The following is a 20590-nucleotide window of genomic DNA, read 5'->3' as shown; positions in this document are numbered from 1 at the left end:
TAGAATTTGGAATTCAAAACTTTAAAAATGTTAAAAATTTGAAAAAACAAATATGCAACAGGCATTGCCTAGATTTTCAAGTGGGAAACAAAAAGCCCTGTATTCTTTTATTTCTGCATATGTTTATATAGGGAAAAGTCTGGAAAGGATTATTGAACCAGGAAAAATGTTATTTCTCAATATTTCTAGAGAAACTAAACATTAAAAATAATCCCACAGTGGGTTAGCTCTCTCTGGCCACCATGTACAGTTGCATTACTTCATCCCTAGTTTCTCAGAAATGGGGACATTTATACCTTATATTACTGTTTTTCAGATTTGGAGTCTAGGCTAAAGAGCACAGAGGGATCTTTGAAAAAGACCATTCCAGGAGAAGAGTCATCCCATAGAGAGAAAATTGGAAGCAGTGCTGATCATTTCTGCTAGACTTGTGGGGACTGTGGGGAAAGTGAGAGCCAGGTAAAAACAGGAGATGAAGCAGGAGAGGGATGTGAAAAAAATGACAAAATTCCAGAAGATTCAAAATGGAGACAAAATTAAAGAACATAAAGAACATGGCAAAGCTTTCACTCAATCTTCAAACATTTCTGAGCATCAGAAAATGCACACAGTTAAAAAGGCTTATAAATGTAATGAATGTGGAAAAGTCTTTGGTCAGAGCTCAACTCTTTTCAGACATGAGAGAATTCATACTGGAGAAAAGCCTTATAAATGTAATGAGTGTGGGAAAGCCTTTAGTCGAAGTTCAAACTTGAAGGTCCATGAGATGATTCATACTGGAGAGAAGCCTTATAAATGTGATCAATGTGAGAAAGCCTTCACCCTAAGTTCATCTCTTCTCAATCACCAGAGAATTCATACTGGAGAGAAGCCTTATAGATGTGACAAGTGTGGGAAAGCCTTCTTTAGGAGATCAAACCTCAATTTACATCAGAAGAATCACACTGGAGACAAACCTTATGAATGTACTAAATGTGGCAAAGCCTTTGCTCAAAAATCAACCCTTTTCAAACATCACAAAATTCATACTGAAGAGAAACCTTTTAAATGTGATACATGTGGGAAAGCCTTCTATGAAAACTCAACCCTTATTAGCCATCAGATGACTCATACTGGAGAGAAACCATTTGTATGTGAAGAGTGTGGGAAAGCCTTCAGTAAAAAGTCAGTCCTTGTTAATCATCGTAGAATTCATACTGGAGAGAAACCTTATAAGTGTAATGAGTGTGGGAAAACCTTTGTTCAGAGCTCAAATCTTCTTGTACATCAGAAGATTCATACCGGAGAGAAGGCTTATAAATGTGAACAATGTGGGAAGGTCTTTACTCAAAAATCAACCCTTTTAAATCATGAGAAAATTCATAATGAAGAGAAACCTTATAAGTGTAATGAGTGTGGGAAAGCCTTTGTTCAGAGCTCAAACCTTAAGGTACATGAAAAGATTCACACTGGAGAGAAGCCTTATAAATGCAATCAATGTGGGAAGTCCTTCACCCAAAGTTCATCTTTTTTCAATCACCAGAGAACTCATACTGGAGAAAAACCTTATAAATGTAATCAGTGTGGGAAAGCCTTCCTTAGAAGGTCAAACCTTAATGTACATAAGGAGAGTCATACTGGGGAGAAACCATATAAATGTACTAAATGTCATAAAGCCTACACCCAAAAATCTACCCTTTTCAGACACCAGAGAATTCATACTGGAGAGAAGCCTTATAAATGTGAAGAATGTGGGAAAGCATTCATTGATAGTTCAACCCTTCTTGTACACCAGATGACTCATACTGGAGAGAAGCCTTATACATGTAATCAGTGTGGGAAAGACTTCAGTACAAATTCTGTCCTTGTTAGTCACCAGAGAATTCATACTGGAGAGAAGCCATATACATGTAATCAGTGTGGAAAAGCCTTTAGTCGGAGTTCAAATCTTAATGTACATATAAGGATTCATACTGGAGAGAAGCCTTTTACATGTAATGAGTGTGGGAAAGGCTTTATTCAGAGATCAAATCTTACTGTACACCAGAAGATTCATTCTGGAGAGAAATCTTATACGTGTAATCAGTGTGGGGAAGCCTTCAATGAACAAGCAGCTCTTTTAAGTCACCAGAGAATTCATGATGAAGAGAAGCCTTATAAATGCGATCAATGTGGGAAAGCCTTTGTTGAGAAGTCAAATCTTACTAAGCATCAGAAGAATCATACAGGAGACAAACCATATAAATGTAGTCATTGTGAGAAAGCTTTCAGTGAACACTCCCACCTTTTCAAACACCAGAGAATTCATAATGAAGAGAAGCCTTTTTTATGTAACGAATGTGGGGAAGCCTTCAATGATACTTCATCTCTTGTTAAGCACCAGAATTTTCATACAGATAGGTTGCACAAGTAGTGATTGTGAGAATGCCTTCAGCAAAATCTTATTACCTTGTTATTTACCAGAGAATTCTCACTGAAGAAAATTCTAGAATGTGAAAGTTGAGTAATCTGCCTCCATTCAGAAACCAATCTTGGAAAGAAGTCCTACAATGTTGGATTCTGCTGGGTGAAGATGTGACTTCTGTTCAATGTTAGGTCTTTCATTCCTATAGAAAGACTCCCATAATTCTATGGCCTTTCTGCAGGAACTTTTCCTTTCTTTCTCAGATGGGAAGTTTCCTCTTTTTTTTTCATTTCACGTTAGTTATGAAACCTCACTTATGTTTGTCAGTTTGTGTTTGCATTGAGGTTCCAGTACAATCCTACCCAAAGCCCAGAGCCATTTATGGATCCTGGGAGGTTCTTCAATACTTACTCTAGAAAAGCCTCATCTTTAAACCAATGCTAATTGCAAGTCAGTGGAAGTCAGTGGAGGACAGTGGAAAGTACCTGAGAACAAAAGTCTGTTTGTCATTCCTGGCTCTATCAGATCGTGTGTCCTTGGCCTAGTCACTTCCCCTTCGGCATACTCATCTGCAACCTGAAGAGATGGGATTGGGATGTGCCTTCCAGTTCTGAATGTTATTAAAACTCTTAGAGCTCATCGATACCTGCCTCCTTTTCCTCATTGTACAGGTGAGGGGTCTGAGGCCCTGAGAGAGGCAAGGACTTACCTAGGGTTATGCAATAAGTCAGGGCAAGAATTAGAGCTAGACTCCCTGTCCCTGGTTCCTGATTTCCAGCCCATGGCTGGCCTTCCCATCTCTCAAAGTTTCTCATTCTAATCAGAGCTAATACTCACTAGGTCTTGGTGATTCCTTTTGCCTTTTACTTTCTGACTCTAAACTTAAGCTAATGTTAGAGGATGTTAGGGGGAGACCCTGTGAGGCACTGAGGGGAGATTCAGAGGGGCTCTAGGAAGCTCTCCATAGAGGCTTTGGTGACCCTGGTCCAGAGACAGTTTTGTGAGGGAGCCTGTTCCAGCCAAACTCTTCATTGTTCACAGAAAAGCAAAAGGAGAGTCAAGAAAAAGCAAGATCTGGTTATTGACTGACTATCTGAGGGTAGGAGAGCCTTTTACAGCTAAAATTTTGGACTTTATCCAGACAACCACTTGCTTAGGGGGATTTCTATTTCCCAAGAACTGGTCCTCAGGTGCTAGCTAAAGATAAGAAAGAAAAAGATGTGCTCTGTCCAAGGTTTTCTCAAGTCTAGTGTTCCAAATAAGGAGGAAGGACAGCCTGGGGAGACAGTTGCCTATACTGGGGTCAGTCTGCAAAAACATGCTTATGTCAGTACCTTTTTATTAGGATCTCCATTTACACAAAGCCCAAATTCTGCATTTTTATTTCTCAGTTAACCCTATCGGGGTGGGTGGGGGGATTCCCTGAGATACTGGAACTCTCAATTTCAACCTGAATTTTGTCCCCTTTCTGAAGCTAACCCTTCCCCATCTAAAGGTCCAGGCTCATCTCACCCTTCTCTCCTTCCAGAAGTTATCCATTAGAGCTTCATCTTAGTTCTCTATTCTCAAGTATCCCTGGGAAGGAAGAAGTGGTGATTCTAGTGCCAGTCAGACTTTTTGGAAGAGAGAATGAGGACCAGGGTAGATACAGGAAGACTTTCTTAATTCTACTATTTCTCTGTTGATTTCCTCCAACTTTTCCTATCTATAATTTATTTGTGCACAGTTGTTTGCAATGTGATAATGCATTTACATTTCCCTTTTATTCAATTTTTATTATACCATTGCTCCTGAAATATTTGGTTAGCGAAAACCTTTTTCTGCTAATCTTGACTTAGATAAAATCTAACTCATTGACTTATAAAAGAAGGGAGTTTGAGTTTACGAAGTAAATTTAGCTGGAAGAATTCTCCTGAACCCTGTCTCTTTGGTGATATGTAAATCCCTTCTTTTCAGGTAACTATTGTGGCTTCTTTAAAATATAGCCCCATAGTTTTATAAGTGTGGTATTTTGTAGTATTTTGCAACCTTGCAATCTCTAACTTAGTGTGTTTACTAATTTGATTTAAATTAGTTTGTTCAACCTTAATTGAAGGAAGCATGAGAAAATTAATCTTTTACTAGGCTTGGGTGACCTTTAAGACCTAAAAGACCATTAAAAATTGTAGTGTGTTAAGAAATTATTTTTTCATCTCTAGCAGTAACACTTTAAACTTGGTTCAGAGTTAATTTTCTATTACCTGAACCTGTGCTTAAGTGTAATAAAATCTAGATTTTTATATCTATAATATCTATGTTGTAGAAAATTTTATCTAACAGTAGTAACCTACTATATGAATTTGTAGACACTTTCTGAGCTCAAGGAACTTTTAATCTAATGGGGTCAAACAACACACAAAATGAAGTGAGAAACTTTTCTTCTGGGGAATCCACCAGTGTTTATCTGGTGCCACAGCAATGATATATTTCTGGAATCCAAACCAAGTAGCACTGCTGGTAAAATGTGGAGAGTTAGCTGAAAAGTTCAGAGGACATCCCTCTTTAAGACATTTTGTTTTTTTTTAACTTTATTCAATTGTTTCAGTCATATCCAACTCTTTGTGACTTTATATGGGGTTTTCTTGGCAAAGATACTGGCGTGATTTGTTTTTTTCCTTTTCCAGCTCACTTTACAGATGAGGAAACTGAGGCAAACAGGGTGAAGTGACTTGCTCGGTCATATATTTATAAATGTGACATTAAAAATGGAAGAAGTCTAGGTTTGAACTCTTGAGGATGAGCCTTCCTATTCTAAGCTTTATGCTCCATCCACTCTGCCACCTAACCTGCCCTCTTTTAGGTTTATATGATGCTTTTTTTTAAGGTTTTTTTGCAAGGCAAATGGGATTAAGTGGCTTGCCCAAGGCCACACAGCTAGGTAATTATTTTAGTGTCTGAGACCAGATTTGAACCCAGGTACTCCTGACTCCAAGGCCGGTGCTTTATCCACTATGACACCTAGCCACTCCTATATGATGCTTTTAATTGAATATTTCAATTGATCACAGACTTGTGACCTTGATTGTCATCTATCCCAACCCCCTCATTTTTCAACTAAAGGAATCTTTAAGCCAGATAAATGAGGTCACAAAGATAAGGAGAACTGTGATTTGAACTCATGTCCCTTGACATGGATGAGAATCAAATTATGCTCATGTTGTACCACAGCACCTCTCTTCAGGGAAGCATGTATGTGTGAAGAAGGGACTTCTGACAGAGGTCAGATACTTGTCAATTAGGACCTGAGTTAAGCCCTGAACCCAAGCCCTCTGACTCCTAATTCACTGCCTTTTCCACTAGATTACATTGTCTCCTCAAGGACAAAGCATGTGCTCAGCAGCCTCTTTCTAGGAAATTAAAAATTACCAAGGATTTCAAAGATCCAGACCAGAGCTAGATAGATGAAAGGAGGTTTTCCTTTGCCATGGAGTGGAATGAGAGATATTGGGGAACTGGGCCTTGAGAATAGGCTAGGACATGTCTATGAATTAGGCAAAGAACTTCACCTCTTTACCTTTTTCTCAACCATGTAGGGAGGAGATTGGACAAGATGACTTAGAAGGTCCTTTCTTGACCCTCCCAATGGGACAGATAAAGGGATTAGTCATCCCTCAGTCCCCCAGCTCTGGTGCTACAGAAGGAAAAGGAGACTTTTACTGGTTGTCTTAAAATAGGAGAAAAATGAGCCTCCAGGAAATAAAGAAATTGCCTGTCCTGACCAGACAGTTTTCAGCCCTGACCTCTTTTCAACACCTGACAAAGATCATAGAAGCAAACCTTGGAGAGAGCTCAAATGCTACCTCTTGGGCTATGTATGGGAAACAGCATTTTATCTATCAACTAGAGCACCTTCCTCATTTTACAGATGGGCAAACTGAGGATCAGGGGAACAAATTAAACTTCAAAACACAAGCTAAAAATAAGGGAGGTAGGGTCTCTTTCCTTGAAGTTCTAGAACTTTTAATTCCCAGAATTAGGAGTCTCTCCTAAGCAACAATCAAATGGCTTTGCATCTGTGGAATAGAGTGGCACAGCTGGTTGTAGACAACTCACCAGCAGTCATTAAGATCTGCTTCAAATTGTACTTCTCACCCTCATTTCAATGGACTTAATGATTCCTAGTATTATCTTATAAGAACTTTGCCAGATTCAATGAAGTATTTAATCTGACTGTATCTATTGAAGCAATGTCTACTGACTCCTGGAGCTGGAGTTGAGGGTAAAAAAATTCTTTTCCCACATCCTTTCCCCTTTCCAGAAAAGAAATGAGCCCATTTTATTCCTACCTGGGCACATGTAATACTATAACAAAGCTGACACAAGTTTCCAAAAAGGAATTGCATTATTTCACCAGCTTCATTCCTCATCAAAGGGTCCTTTTATTCTGTATCCCCACACACATATATACATTAAGTTTCCTCATTGCCTAACTTCAAAAAGGAAGAAGATCTTGCAAAGATTTTGATCTTAGTTTGGTTATATGTAAGGCTCTTCTTATCTTGTTCTCATATTGCTAGTTCCAGTAGGCTGTTGTTTGACTCAGCCACTATCAGCCAATGAAAAACTTTATAAGTTCAGAGGAACTGAAGTGCAGGCTTTTCTTTGAGTTGAGATTCTTTCCCTAATTAATTGATTTCAGGCTCCATTAAGAGGCAGCTATGTGGCACAGTAGATTGTACCTGGAGTCAGGAAGATCTGTGTTCAAATTCAAACACACACTTATTGCTTGTTTGAACTTGGGCAAGTCACATAACATTTTTTTACCCCAGTTTTCTCATCTATTGGGTGGTGATTATAGTAGCACTTAACTCCTAAGGTATTTGTGAGAATCAAATGAGATAATATTTGTAAATCATTTAGCATAGTATGTGACTCTTAATAGGTACTCTATAATTAATTTCTATTTTTTTTTTATCATATCAGTCAGCCTGTGCTAGAGCCTAGTATTGAGACCCTGCTCATCTCCTGGGATCAAAGCACAAAGTCATTTTTTGCTTCTGAAATTGATCCCAACTCAGGATCAATGACCAATATCCACTGTAGTCACTTGCCCATAAGTACAGGACCTCAGTCCCCGTATATTTGTGACCTAGAAGACCTAGTAAAGGACAAAGTTGTTGGTGGGTCATTGTTCTTTAACACTATGCTTATTAAATCTTGCTTGTAGTGGATCCTGAGATCTCTTATCCTGGTGCACTACCTCTCTTTGCTCTGAAATTCAGTGAACTCCTGTCCCTACAGATAGACTGTCCATCTTTGTTGAATTGTGCTGAAAAAAATAATGCCCAAGAGAAGGGTACATCTGTTAGGGGTAAAGGAGGTGTGTGGTTGAGTTGGTGTATTAGAATGAATAGTCTGAAGTCAAGAAGAACCTAGATTCAAATTCTATTTCGGATTCTCAGGAGATGTGTGACCATAGGTATATCACTAACTCCATCTTAATTTCTTCATCTATAAAAGAGGAACATTAATGTTTGTAGAACATCCCACAAAGGTCTGTTGTGAGCATCAATAATGATCCTGTCTGGAAAGGGTACAGTAAAATATTAATATACTCTCTAAATGACATGTACGTGAAACTGAATTAGGGGTAGGTAGGTTAGAAAAGGTCATCAAGAGAAAGTCTTCAAGGACAGACAAATATCTTAGAGGTCCTTCCCTGAGTATGACCCTGTCCCTTAATGTTATGAAATCCCAGCCCATTCAATTTTAGGAGGAGTCATGACTCAGAGAGCTTCTAGTCCAAAAGCTTTAAAATGATTCCCCAAGCAGGGGTTAAGTATCTGACCTTTGCAGATCAAGTCAAACCTCTGTTTCAGCCAGCTTCTAGCCTTGCCTCAGGTTAAACTTCAGTACAGATGAATTAAATAATATCAAACTGTCTCAAGAAATGATGAATACAATAGAAATACCTAGGAAGTCTGTGAACTAATGCAAAGTGAAGTAAGCAGAACCAGGAGAGCATCTACACAGTAGTAGCATTGATATTGTAATGATGATCAATTATGAAAAACTTACTCTAATCAAGACTATGATCCAAGACAATTCCAAAAGACTTAAGATGAAAAATGCTATACATATCTAGGAAAAAAGGCTGATGAATTCTGCAGTCAAAGCATGCTATTCTTCACTTTTCTGTGTTTTTTTTTGGTTGTGTCGTCTTTATAATTATGACTAAAATGGAAATTTTTGCATGATCACACATGTATAACCAAATCAAATTGCTTACTGTCTCAGGAAGAGGGTTGGGAGGGAGGAAAAGAATTTAGAACTCAAATTTTAAGAAAAATGAATGCTAAAAATTGTCCTTACATGTAATTGGGAAAAAATAAAATATTTTTAAAAATTATATAAAGAAAGCTGTCATAAGAAATTATAAGCACATTGGTTTCAGGAAAGCCTTGGAAGTCCTTTATGAACTGTGAAAAGTGAAGTGAACAGAACCAGGAAAACACTATATTCAGTAACTGTAACATTGTATGATGATCAACTATGAATGACTTAGCGATTCTCAGTAACACAGTGATCCAAGACAAATTCAAAGGACTCATAATGAAAAAGGCTGTCTACCTCCTGAGAAAGAATTGATGACTTCTGAGTACAGATTGAAGCAGACTTTTCACTTTATTTTATTTCAGTTTTTGTTTGTGTGTTTTCTTTTGCAATATGACTAATATGGAAATATATTTTGCATGACTTTACATGTATAATTACTAAATTGCTTCTCAAGGAGTAAGAGATAAGATAGAAGAGAGAGTTTGGAATCAAACTTTTAAAAGATAAATGTTAAAACTTTTTAAAAATGTAATTGGGAAATATTTAGTAATAAATAAAAATATATTAAAGGGGAAAAAGAATGTTGTTTGTGTTAGATATTAATCATCAGGATTCATACTCTTGAGGATTCTCCATGGAGTTATCAGTTGTCTCAACATCAGTTCTAGTTGACAGATTCCAGCTGCCTCTGAATTTATAACCAACTTATTCATAACCCTAGTTTCTCTCAGACATTCAAGTTCTCAGGTTCTTTCTCTTGAATTCCTACCCTCTAGCAATAGGCAATAATAGGTCATAGCTCCTCACACAAATGAAGGGCTTCACCTTCAGGAATTAGGAATTTCTTTGTCTAATACCAAAATGGAGTTTGGGGTTTGGTTAAAGACTTCAATCTTTAGGGATCTCTCCTTTCTATCTGCCCTTAGGTTTCCTTTTTTTGTCATTAGCCCTAGAAGTAACATTTTTCAGAAAAGAGTATTGAAAGAGAGAACAGTAAGATGCTGTTTTCTCTTCAAAAGACAGGTACAAAAGGATGTGGGAAACCTGAGGTTGAAGGGAGGAGCAGCAGGAGGCAGCAGATGCCTTGTGCTGAATGGAAGTGGTTGCTTTGTGGCTCTAGTCCATGGTTGTCCATCTAACTTGACTGTCTACTGTTCTTGTCTGTGCTAAAATATGCTTCAGTTTCTATAGCAGTATTTCTAACTCAACTTCTATCTAGTCCTTTCTGTAGATTTAAAAAAAAAGCCTCCTTTCAATGGCCTTATTTCTTCCTAAACTTCCTAAAAGAGCCCTTCAATATCTCCAACATTGTTTCCATTTGGACTTCATCTGTTCTCTTCTGGATCTAAAAAGAATGTTCCAGTTTCACTGACCATCTTTTTATTTGCAAATCTGTTCCTGTCCCCACTTAAAGAATGCTTCAGTTTCTATGGCAGTTTTTAATCTGAATTTTTTACTTTCTTTTTCTGTGCCTAAAGTCAAAACCAAACCTCAGTTTCAATGATTGTGTGACTATCTAGACTTCCTTTTGTTCCCTTTTGTACCGAAAAGAATGCTTCAGAATAGATGACTGTGTTATTGTCTATATTTTCTTCAGTTTTATTCTATAAGTAAGAAAATACCTTCCATTTCTTAGCTGTTTTTCTCTCTAGACTTTCTTCTGTTTGTTTTTATACCTAAAAAAATTGCTTTGATTTCCCTGACAGTTTGTCTTTCTGTACTTCTTTCAGGTTCCTTTTATACTTAAAAAGAAAAAAAAAAATCTTCACTGACCCACTTCTCTTTTCCTTTGCTGTGTGACATTTTTGCCAGTGAGTTGGATAAAGGCATATATGTATGGTATGCTCAAAGGACTTAGAGAGAGGAAGGACACAAAGCTGGGAGAACAGCCAACACACTGTATGACAGTCAGGATCTGAAAGGATCTTGCATGCTGGGCAACTGGGTGAAATTCTACAGGTGATCATAAACAGCTAGGGTTCTTTGCAGACTGAATAGGCGTGAGCCAGTAGAGTGAAATAAGAGGCAAAAAAGCTCGGACTACCTTGCATAGAGGGGGTCCAGCTCTAGGTCTAGGTCAGATCTAGAACCCAGGTCCTCTGCCCTTGTCAGACTTCATCTGAGTATTGGGTACAGCTCTGGACTCCATGCATAAGAGGACATTTGATAAAGTAGGTTGTCCATCAAAGGACAGCCAGACCTGGATGACATGGACTCCTTGTCCTGTGAAGATCTTTTTGAAGGACTCAAAGATTTAGAGCCTGAGAAAAGACATGGAGAAATAAGAGCTTCCTCCCTTTAATGGAAAGGCCACCATGTCAAAGAAGGTTTGGCTTTTGAATCATATTTGGCTGCAAAGACAGGTTGGAGCAGTGTTTGACACTTGCAAAGGGGCAAACAGGTTGCTCTGGGGCAAACTTCCTCATATTTATCTAGATGGGGAAGGGTCTCCCAAGAAAGATTCTCTTTTTGTTGCTAACAACATTACTGGTGAAAAAATTTTAGCCATAAAACCACTACAATGATGATTAGTCCATTGAGTGAGAGGTTTGGCTAGACCATATTATTGCAATTTGTCACTGGAAAATCATATTCTGTTACCATGGTGTCTTGCTGATTTGGGAGTGAAACCACACTCATAAGGCCAAGAACTCTCTCAGTATCCAGACATTCACCAGAAGGCCTATTCCTATTAAATCAAGCCAAGATTCTGGAAAAAACACTCTTCTTGCATCAATACTCATGACGTACAAGTCATGCCAGCATGTATATGATGACATGGTTCTCTTGGATTAGGAAGGACCCCACCAAAAATCCCCCTTAGAAGGTTCATTTAGAGGCTAGGAAATGACTTCCAAGTATGTGACAATGGAGATTCACTTCTGGGACTGTTTATACTTAAAGGCATCTCAGTTACCTTTAAAAACTAGTACAAAGGGTTTTCTGAACTCTCTTTATGCCTGAATTCTTCACTTTTATGTTTTCCCCATTTAGATTTCTTTTGGCAAAAGATAATGAAATGGTTTGCCTTTTCCTTCTCTAGCTCATTTGACAGATGAGGAAACTGAGTCAAATAGGGTTAAGTGGCTTGCACAGGACACACAGCTAGTAAGGGTCTCAGTCCAGATTTGAATTCAGGATGATGAGTCTTCCTGACTCTGAAGTCCAAGAGTCTATGTAATGTGATGCCACCTGGCAGTTCAATTCCTTGCCCCCACAAAAAGAGCTATTCTAAAGTATTTTAGTGTATATATATATATATATATTCTTTCTTCTTGATCTCTCTGGGGTACAGATCTAGAAGTGGTATTACTGGGTTAAAGAATATACAGTTTTTTAGCCCTTTGGGTATAATTCAAAATGGTTCTCCAGAATGACTGGACCAGGTCACATTTCTACCAACAACCAATTATTGTCCCAGTGTTCAAGGTGTTCTCAAATCTGTTGCTTCCTCTAACTTCTCCTGTCTGTAGTTTTTACATAATTCTTTGCATGTTGTCTCCCCCATTGGTTTGGGAAGTCCTTGAGGATTGGGACTTTTATCTTTCTTTGTATATTTTTGTAAGAAGTTTTTGGTTTCCTAACTCCTGGAGCTAAGACCCTGCATGGTGTCTTCTATGTGTGCCTGAGCGATGGTGAGTCTACCAAGGAGCCTCTGTTGGACCCTAGCCTCCAGCCTTCTGGAGATGCAATGCTGGGAGAAGAGTGGAACATTGTCTGGAAAAGTGCAGCTCTCATCTCTAGAACCTTGCTGTCAAAGTACAGTGTGATCAAGGAGACCCTGGGAGGGAGTAAGAAAAACTGATATTGGGGATTTAACAAGAGTTTAACATTTGTGAATTAATGATACTTGAGAATTCTCTCCAGATAAGCATCTTCTCTCCTCAACCGTGCCCCAGGAGTAGGAGGAGACTAAGGGAATAGACACTTTGATCCTGGCCTAGAGGCCTGGCTTTTAGAAGTTCTCCATCAATCCTGAATAAGCTCTTTCTTAACTCAGGAAAATGAGAATCCTTATGATCTCTATGACCTTTTACAGCAATTTGTGTTCTAAGGTCTTTTCCAATTTTGATATTCTCTTAGCTCTTAACATTCTAGGTGCCATGGTCTCTCTTAACACTGCAATTGTATATTTCAAGTTCCTTCCCAGTGCTGAAGTTAAATGAGATTTCAAGTGCTATCATTCAGCCTTCTCAGGTAAAAGCTGGCCTAAAGTATCCCACTTCCAAAAAACACTTCCCAGACCTCAAGAGTCTGATGGTGATATGCCAGGAATTCTCTGTTACCAGACATGGGAGCAAGGGGAGAAGAGAAGAAAGGGAACCCTTTGTGCCAGGGGCTCTTGGTTCTGTTCCCACCTATCCAAAGCACATTTGGCATGGGCACCTGGGTTAAATGTGTCTCAGCTGAACAAGAAGTAAGAGACACACCTTCAGGAACGCTTTCAACTCTTCCTATTGAGAAGGGCAAGAGCTAATGTTTATTTTGCCTAATCCTGGGGTGCCTTTTTCCATGTTCTTTTAGAAATAATGAATAAGTAATAGCATTGACTACTGCCCCTTATAGCCATCTTTACACTCAATCTCATTATAGTCTCACAAATATTTTTTTCTGAACGAGTAGAGGAGACTTTAACTGCCTTTGAGAGATAGGAAATTGAGATCCATAAAAGGGAACACAGTGAGAAATGTTTGGGAATGAAACCAGAGTTCCGAGTGGCTACCCACTTTTAACAGTCATCCCTCTCGCCCCCACAGCCCTTTATGTTACTCCCTGGGCTCTGGGTTAAAAACTATCAATATGAAGCTTAAGTGAGTCATGATTTTGAAGAGGGAAGTTAAGCTGTGAAGGCTGAGAGCCAGGTTTTTCCCCTCCATATTCTGGGGCCTGATGGGAAACAAGAGAAGAGAAAAAGGAAGAACAGGAATCCAAGAGATTCCAGATCTTAGGTTCATTCTGCTCTGGGGGTGCGGAAGTCAAACCACCTTGGGATTTTACCATCTTGTATTGATGGTTGCCAGAGAGAGGAAGGATCTGGTACCCTAATGTGAGTGGGAGTAGTTCAAAAGGCCAAGGAGTCAGTATACTTACTTTCCCTCCCTGATCTGAAGCCTATCTCTCCTCCCTTCCCTAATCTGATAACATTTGACTCTGTTTTTTTTTATTTTTAGGTTTTTGCAAGGCAAATGGGGTTAAGTGGCTTGCCCAAGGCTACACAGCTAGGTCATTATTAAGTGTCTGAGACCCGGATTTGAACCCAGGTACTCCTGACTCCAAGGCTATGCAACATTTGACTCTGAAACTATTGAGTCAAGAATAGTTAAAGCGCTGTCCATGGTGGGGATGAAAAAGAATGAGAAATCTCTGGTCTCTTGGAACTGTTTGAAAACATTTAGGAAGGTCAGAAAATATGAGAAAACCCTAGGAAATAACATCTAACTATATAATTTTAAAACAATTCAACATACATTTATTAAGCAGCTGCCAGGTGACCCAGTGGATGGAGTTGAAATACCCGAGTTCAAATCTAACCGTAGATATTAGCTATGTGACACTGGGGAAGTCACTTAAACTCTATGTCTAAAATGGGAATTATAATAGCACCTTCCTCCCAGGGCTTTAAGGATCAAATAAGACAATAATTGCAAAGTGCTTAGAACAGTGTCTGGTGTCAAATAAAAGTTAGCTATGATGATGATGTTGATGTATCAGGACCTAAACTAAGCCTTGGGCATTCAAATAAGAAAAAGATAGCCCCTGCCCTTACACTCTAATGAGAATAAGTGGAGAATAAGGGATGCTCACCAGAAGAAACTTAGTTTCTGGGCATGATGTTCCTCGAGTCCCATCCAAGGAGAAATGCTGATGAAAAGTGATGAGTTAACTGAAAAGTTCCAAACCCAATCTTTATAAGGTTTATACAATATTTAGGTTGTCTGTTACTGATCCAGAGCTAGCATCTCTGGTGTGAGGGTTTGCTGAGTTCTTTTCAGGGCTGCTCATCTACCTTTGAGGTTCATCCCACCTGTTGCTGTAGCATGTTCAGCAACCACATCCTGGGAAAAAATATCTTGGGAGACAGACTATGCCAGGCTGTGGGTAAATGAATAGACCTCATACCCATTGGTGAGTAAAGGTATATCTATCCCAAGCAGATGAAAACTTCCCCCCTGAAGATTGAGTGGATGAGAACAATTCATTCCAATGGTCATGAAAGCAGCTATAGCAGGCACTGTGGAATACTTAGAACTTGGTCACACTTCAAAAATTCCAAGATCATTTGCTGCATCCTGGATCATCACCAGTCATCTTGACTTTGATGACTCTAGAAGAAAGAGTGAGACTGATGACTTTGTACAGCTCTGCCTCACTTAAATACAATTCATAGGCAATTAAGACATCTCCTTGTGATGTCATTGGTACTCTTTTAAATAAAAGACAAACACAGATCACAACTCTGCCATTTTATAGATAATGAAACTGAGCCTAAGAGCATTAGGTGGCATGCCCAGGGTCATGTGGAGTAAGATAGCAGTGAATAGTGGAACTGGGATTTGAACTCATGCCCTCTAACTCCCAATCTAGCTCTCTACCTATTGACTATAATACCTCTCTCCAGGGAAACTAATACCCAATGAGAAGATGAGCCTTGTCATAGGTAAGAGAATGTCAGTGCCAGATATAAGCCCTGAGCACAAACCTTCTGACTTCAAATCCAGAACCCTTTCTACTGAATGACATTATCTCCTGATTGATTAGTCATGTTGCAATCAGTCTTTTTTTTAAGCAATTGGGATTAAGAGACTTGCCCAGCTGGTAAGTGTCTGAGACCTTCACGGAGAGCCACCCAGCTGCCCCTTAATAGGTCTTTTTTTTTTCAGGAAAATCAAAACAGCAATAATTATCAAAGAACCTTAAGGCAAGACATAGAATTAGATCAATAAAAGATGGCTTAATTTATCCTTTGGAAGGAAGTGAGTTGAGAAACCTTGCAGGGCACAATGAAGTTCGGGGGACTGAGATTAGGTGAGTAATATCACCTCTCTACCTTTGTTTCCCTAACTATTCAATGAGGAGGTTGGAAAAGATGACTTTGAAAGTCCCTTCTAGCTCTAAGTTTATGATTTTTCTTTTTTTTTCTTTTTTTCTTTTTTAGGTTTTTTTGCAAGGCAAACGGGGTTAAGTGGCTTGCCCAAGGCCACACAGCTAGGCAGTTATTAAGTGTCTGAGACCGGATTTGAACCCAGGTACTCCTGACTCCAGGGCCGGTGCCTTATCCACTATGCCACCTAACCGCCCTGTTTATGATTTTTCTAATGGAAAAAATGAAAGGAATCATTTATTTGGCATATCCAACCCTGGCTCAACAGAAAGAAAACATGAATCCCTTACAGGTCATCTAGACTACCAATGGGAGAAGAAAGCCAGTATGGCAAAAGAAGGTTTCACATAGAGGGAGTTCCAGGCAGTAAGGGAAGTTCTGAGGTGATATAGCAGCTAAGGCATGGTCTTGAAATCTGGAATATCAGAAGACTGGAATGTGAGTGTCTGGGGAAAGGAATAGGAAAGTCTTAAGATATTTGTTACATTTCTATGAATTTGCAGTCTGAATCCTCATCTTTAAATTGACAAGCAGACTCAGAACTCATACAGTTGTCTGGGAGGTTTAATGGGAACTGGTGCACCCTGGAAACCAAATTTCCCTTTTCTCCATATAACTATTCTATCAACAGATCTTCCTTTTGCCATTTTTGATGGGACTTGAACCCTAATCCCTTCCCAAAAGGAAACCAGAATTCCCTCTCCACTCTGAACCTTGTCACTCCTCCCCCTTTCCTAATTGTAATGGGAAGTCTCTGTGGAGACAAAATTCAGATACCTGATAAGGTCTAATAGATTTGGCCATTGGCTCTACTTAAACCTTTAATATTTGGGGTCTTTTCATCCATTTCTGCACCACATTTCTTACATATATGTTGCCTTCTCAAGTTAGATTATAGGTTTCTTCTTCTGATTTCCTCTTCTCTGATTACTTCTCTACTCAGTGCTTGGCCCATAATAAGTTGTTTTTGTTTTTTGTTTTTTGTTTTTGTTTTTGCAAGGCAAATGGGCTTAAGTGGCTTGCCCAAGGCCACACAGCTAGGCAATTATTAAGTGTCTGAGACTGTATTTGAACCCAGGTACTCCTGACTCCAGGGCTGGTGCTTTATCTACTGTGCTACCTAGCCGCCCCCATAATAAGTTCTTAACAAATGCTTTTTTCATGCTTCCATTTTTGATGCTCCAGAACTCTTTCCCAAGCCCATTACATAAAAGGGTTGTTCTTCAGTATGAATTCCTCAGGGCCAGTAATATTGGAAGGCCACAGTCTTGCATTTATAAGGTTCTTTTCCAGTAGTAATCTCCTGCTCTACAAGAAGACTAGTCTCTGAAAGAAGACTTTCCTACTCAGAAGCACCCAACTCTGAATGAAGGCTTTCAATCAACTCTGTCCATCAGTCCCTTGGGATCCTTAGGGGAAGGCCTTGTCACTTCAGAGTTCAGCTTCCCAAACCATTCCAAAATAATCTGACTCACATGTCTCACATTTATGAAGCATTTTTCCAGAGTTCAGGCAATTATATTGAAGCTGGGTGAATAGATTTGGGGAAGGGGCTTGCAAAGGTGGGGGTTCTTTTATCAGTGAAGAAATCACCCAACTCTTTGACTCAGGAGGGTAAGAAAAGGCTTGCAGGTTATTGCAAAAAGTTGCAAGTTAATTCACAGAGTTCTTTAGCAAGGTAAATGAAATGAGTTTTTAAAAGAAGATAGTAAATTTAAGCAAGAAGATAAAGGACAGCTAAATATGAGCAAGAGGGAGAGGAGAAGAAAAGTGCAACTGTAAATAAACAACCAGACTGAAGAGCTAAAGTCAATGGGAGATAGTGAACAAAACTCTTCTAGAGAGGGTAGCCCACTCCTGAGCAGGAAGCACTTAGGGGAGGGGTTAGGGTGGCACTAGGAGGGACTAAGGAGCGGTTCTAGAGCCAATGCTTATAGATTAACCTTACATTCTTAAATTAAGGTTAAGAATTTATAGTACCTTAGCGGAAGGCATCAGCTTAACTGTGAGTTAGGGTCTTTGTTAACTCAAGGTAACCTTAAAGAATTTATGATGCAAAACTAGGAGAGCCTGGTGAGATAACTTGGAGACACTGGTTTAGATAGGATTATATACAGACTAGTACAGAGTCAATATAGGGAAGATTTGACAGTTTCAAAAGATTAATTATTTTAACAGAGTATCTGTTTACTAGGTACATTGTTATAGGAGTTTGCTTATAAGGAACAATAATGTTTATCCTTCATTTTCAAAGAAGACCATGACATCAGGAAGGTGATAGCATGACATGAATTGGACTTGGGGGGGGGGCACGCTGTACTGAGTCTTCAGCCTCATTTTCTCCTTCAGAGTCCAGTGGCCAGCTATGGATCAAGACAAAAGGGGGATGGCCCTTGATGGGAAGCAATCTGGGTTAAATGACTTGCCCAAGGTCACACAACTAGTAAGAGTCAAGCATCTGAGACCAGATTTGACCTCCCATCCTCCTGACTGCAAGGCCAGTGCTCTATCTACTGCACCACCAAAAAGGAAAGGATTACAACATTTGTCTCAATATAGAAAAAGGGAAAAAATATTTCTTTTTGCCCAGAGTTCCCCTGCTTGAATATAATGGAAATCTCTTTGAGTTTGAAGGTATGTGTATGTGTATCTATATGATTGGTATGGGAGTGAATGTGTTTATATAACTAAGCATCAGTAGCCCTGGGTTCCATTTCCAGTCTTCTCTCATTGTGTGTTCCTAGGTAAGGCCTATCCTTTCCATGAACCTCAGTTTTCTTTTCTGTAAAAAGAGAATTAACAGTTCATCTGCCTCCTTCAGAAAGATATTTGTGAGATCCAGTGAAATCATGACTGGTAAATCAAAGTGCCCTAGAAATATAAGGGGGAAAGGGTAATTATATTAAAATTAGATAAGAATAAAGAAGCTGTGCATCCATGGAATCATTCAGGACAGACATCAGCCCTTGCCAGCCTGGTACAGGAAAGGAGGCAAGAGGGAATGTTCCTGAAGGCTCATTCCTGAGCATCTGTCTCCTGTAAAACTGTCCTGCAAACTGCTAAAATCAGACACCCATAGTTTAGCCCTTGTAGAGGAATGAGAGAGTAGAAAATAGTCCTGGTGTGGCACCACTGAGAAAACAATTCCACAAGCACGGGCCCTCTAAGTTCTCTACCACTTAGTCCTACAATATAGAGAGCCCTGAAGGTCCAGGCCTCTGAACTTCAACTCTCCCAAAACAGAGAGGCCTAATATCAGATGGTAGAGACAAGCATAAAGAAGGGGTGGCTCCCTCTCATCCATGCCCTGAAAGGTTTATATCACATAACTTAGAGTACCGACTTGTAGTCAAGAAGTTTCATCTTCATGAGTTTGAATCCAGCCTCAGATACTTACTCTAGCTGTGTGACCTTGGGCAAGTCACTTAGTCATGTTTGCCTCAGGTCCTCTCCTCTAAAATTAACTGTAGAAGAAAATGGCGAAGCACTTTGCTAGGAAAACCTCGAATAGGGTCTTGAAGAGTCAGATGGTACTGAAAACCAACTCAACAATCCAAACATTTAAAGCTCAGGGATACAAATAGAATAAAGTAAGAGGGCTGGAGCAGAAACTATTATGCTTCAGCTGAAATAATAAAAATAGGAGTAAGAATCATGATCTCGGACAAAGCAAAAACAAAATTAGATCTAATAAAAATAGACAAGGAAGAAAACCATATTTTGCTAAAAGGTACCAAAGACAATGAAGTAATATCAATACTAAACATAAAGGCACCAAATGGTATAGCATCTGAATTTTTTAAAGAAAAAAATTAAATGAGTTCCAGGAAGAAATAATAAAACTATTTAGTTTACTAGTTAGGAGACTTCAAGTTTTGCTTTTCAGTACTAGATACATCCAACCCCCCAAAATAAACAATATTGAAGTTAAGGTTAATAGAATTTTTTAAAAAAATTTATTTAAGGCAGTGGGGTTAAATGACTTGCCCAAAGTCACACAGCTAGGCCATTATTAAGTGTCTGAAGCTGGATTTGAACTTAGGTCCTCCTGACTCCAGGGCCAGTGTTCTATCCACTGTGCCACCTAACTGCCCCCAAGATTAATAAAATTTTAAAAAAGTAGATATGATAGCTCTCTGGAGAAAATTAAATGGAAATAGAAGGAGATATACCTCTTTTTCAGCAGTATATAACATCTACACAAAAACATTGACTATGTTTTAGAGTATAACTACATGCAGAAAGCAGTTTTGGCAGAAACAACTCACACCATAAAAGATCAAAATGGGTTTGTGATTTAGACATAAAGGATGATATCATAAGCAGACTAGAAGAGTATAGAATAATATCTGATGTCTGATCTATGAATAAGGGAAGAATTTATGACCAAATAAGAGATAACCTAACAAGAATGTAAAATGGACAATTTTCATTACATTAAATTTAAAAGGTTTTGCACAAACAAAACCAAAATTAAAAGGAAATAGAAAACTTGGGAATTTTTTTTACAGCAAATATCTCTGATAAAGTCTCTATTTCTCAAATATTATAAGAGTACAATTCAAGTCATTTCCAAACTGATAAATGGTCAAAAGATATGAACAAATGACTTTCAGACATAGAAAAATCAAAGTCATATCTATAGTCATATAATCATATGAAAAGAGGTTCAGATTCACAGGTTTACAAATTTTGGTGAAGAAATACACCTAAGGGGCAGCTAGGTGGCGCAGTGGATAGAGCACCAGCCCTGGAGTCAAGAGGACCTGAGTTCGAATCTGTCCTCAGAC

At 38.9% G+C, this 20590-nt stretch overlaps 2 protein-coding genes across 4 annotated transcripts in view; both read left to right on the top strand.

The window, feature by feature from the left end:
• The window catches only part of LOC141509581 (uncharacterized), a 39028-nt gene extending 23460 nt beyond the window's left edge, over nt 1-15568 (top strand). Inside the window, 1 exon segment of the mRNA XM_074219212.1 lies at nt 564-15568. Coding sequence (XP_074075313.1) covers nt 564-2392 — 1829 coding nt within the window. The 3' untranslated portion in view covers nt 2393-15568.
• Nucleotides 1-20590, top strand: part of LOC141509577 (uncharacterized) — a 264113-nt gene that overhangs the window by 162771 nt on the left and 80752 nt on the right. The gene's annotated exons all lie outside the window — the stretch shown is intronic.

Source organism: Macrotis lagotis, chromosome 1 (assembly GCF_037893015.1).
Source record: "Macrotis lagotis isolate mMagLag1 chromosome 1, bilby.v1.9.chrom.fasta, whole genome shotgun sequence".
In the NCBI taxonomy this organism is placed as follows: Eukaryota; Metazoa; Chordata; class Mammalia; order Peramelemorphia; family Peramelidae; genus Macrotis; species Macrotis lagotis.
This window is presented reverse-complemented; position numbering and strand designations above follow the sequence as displayed.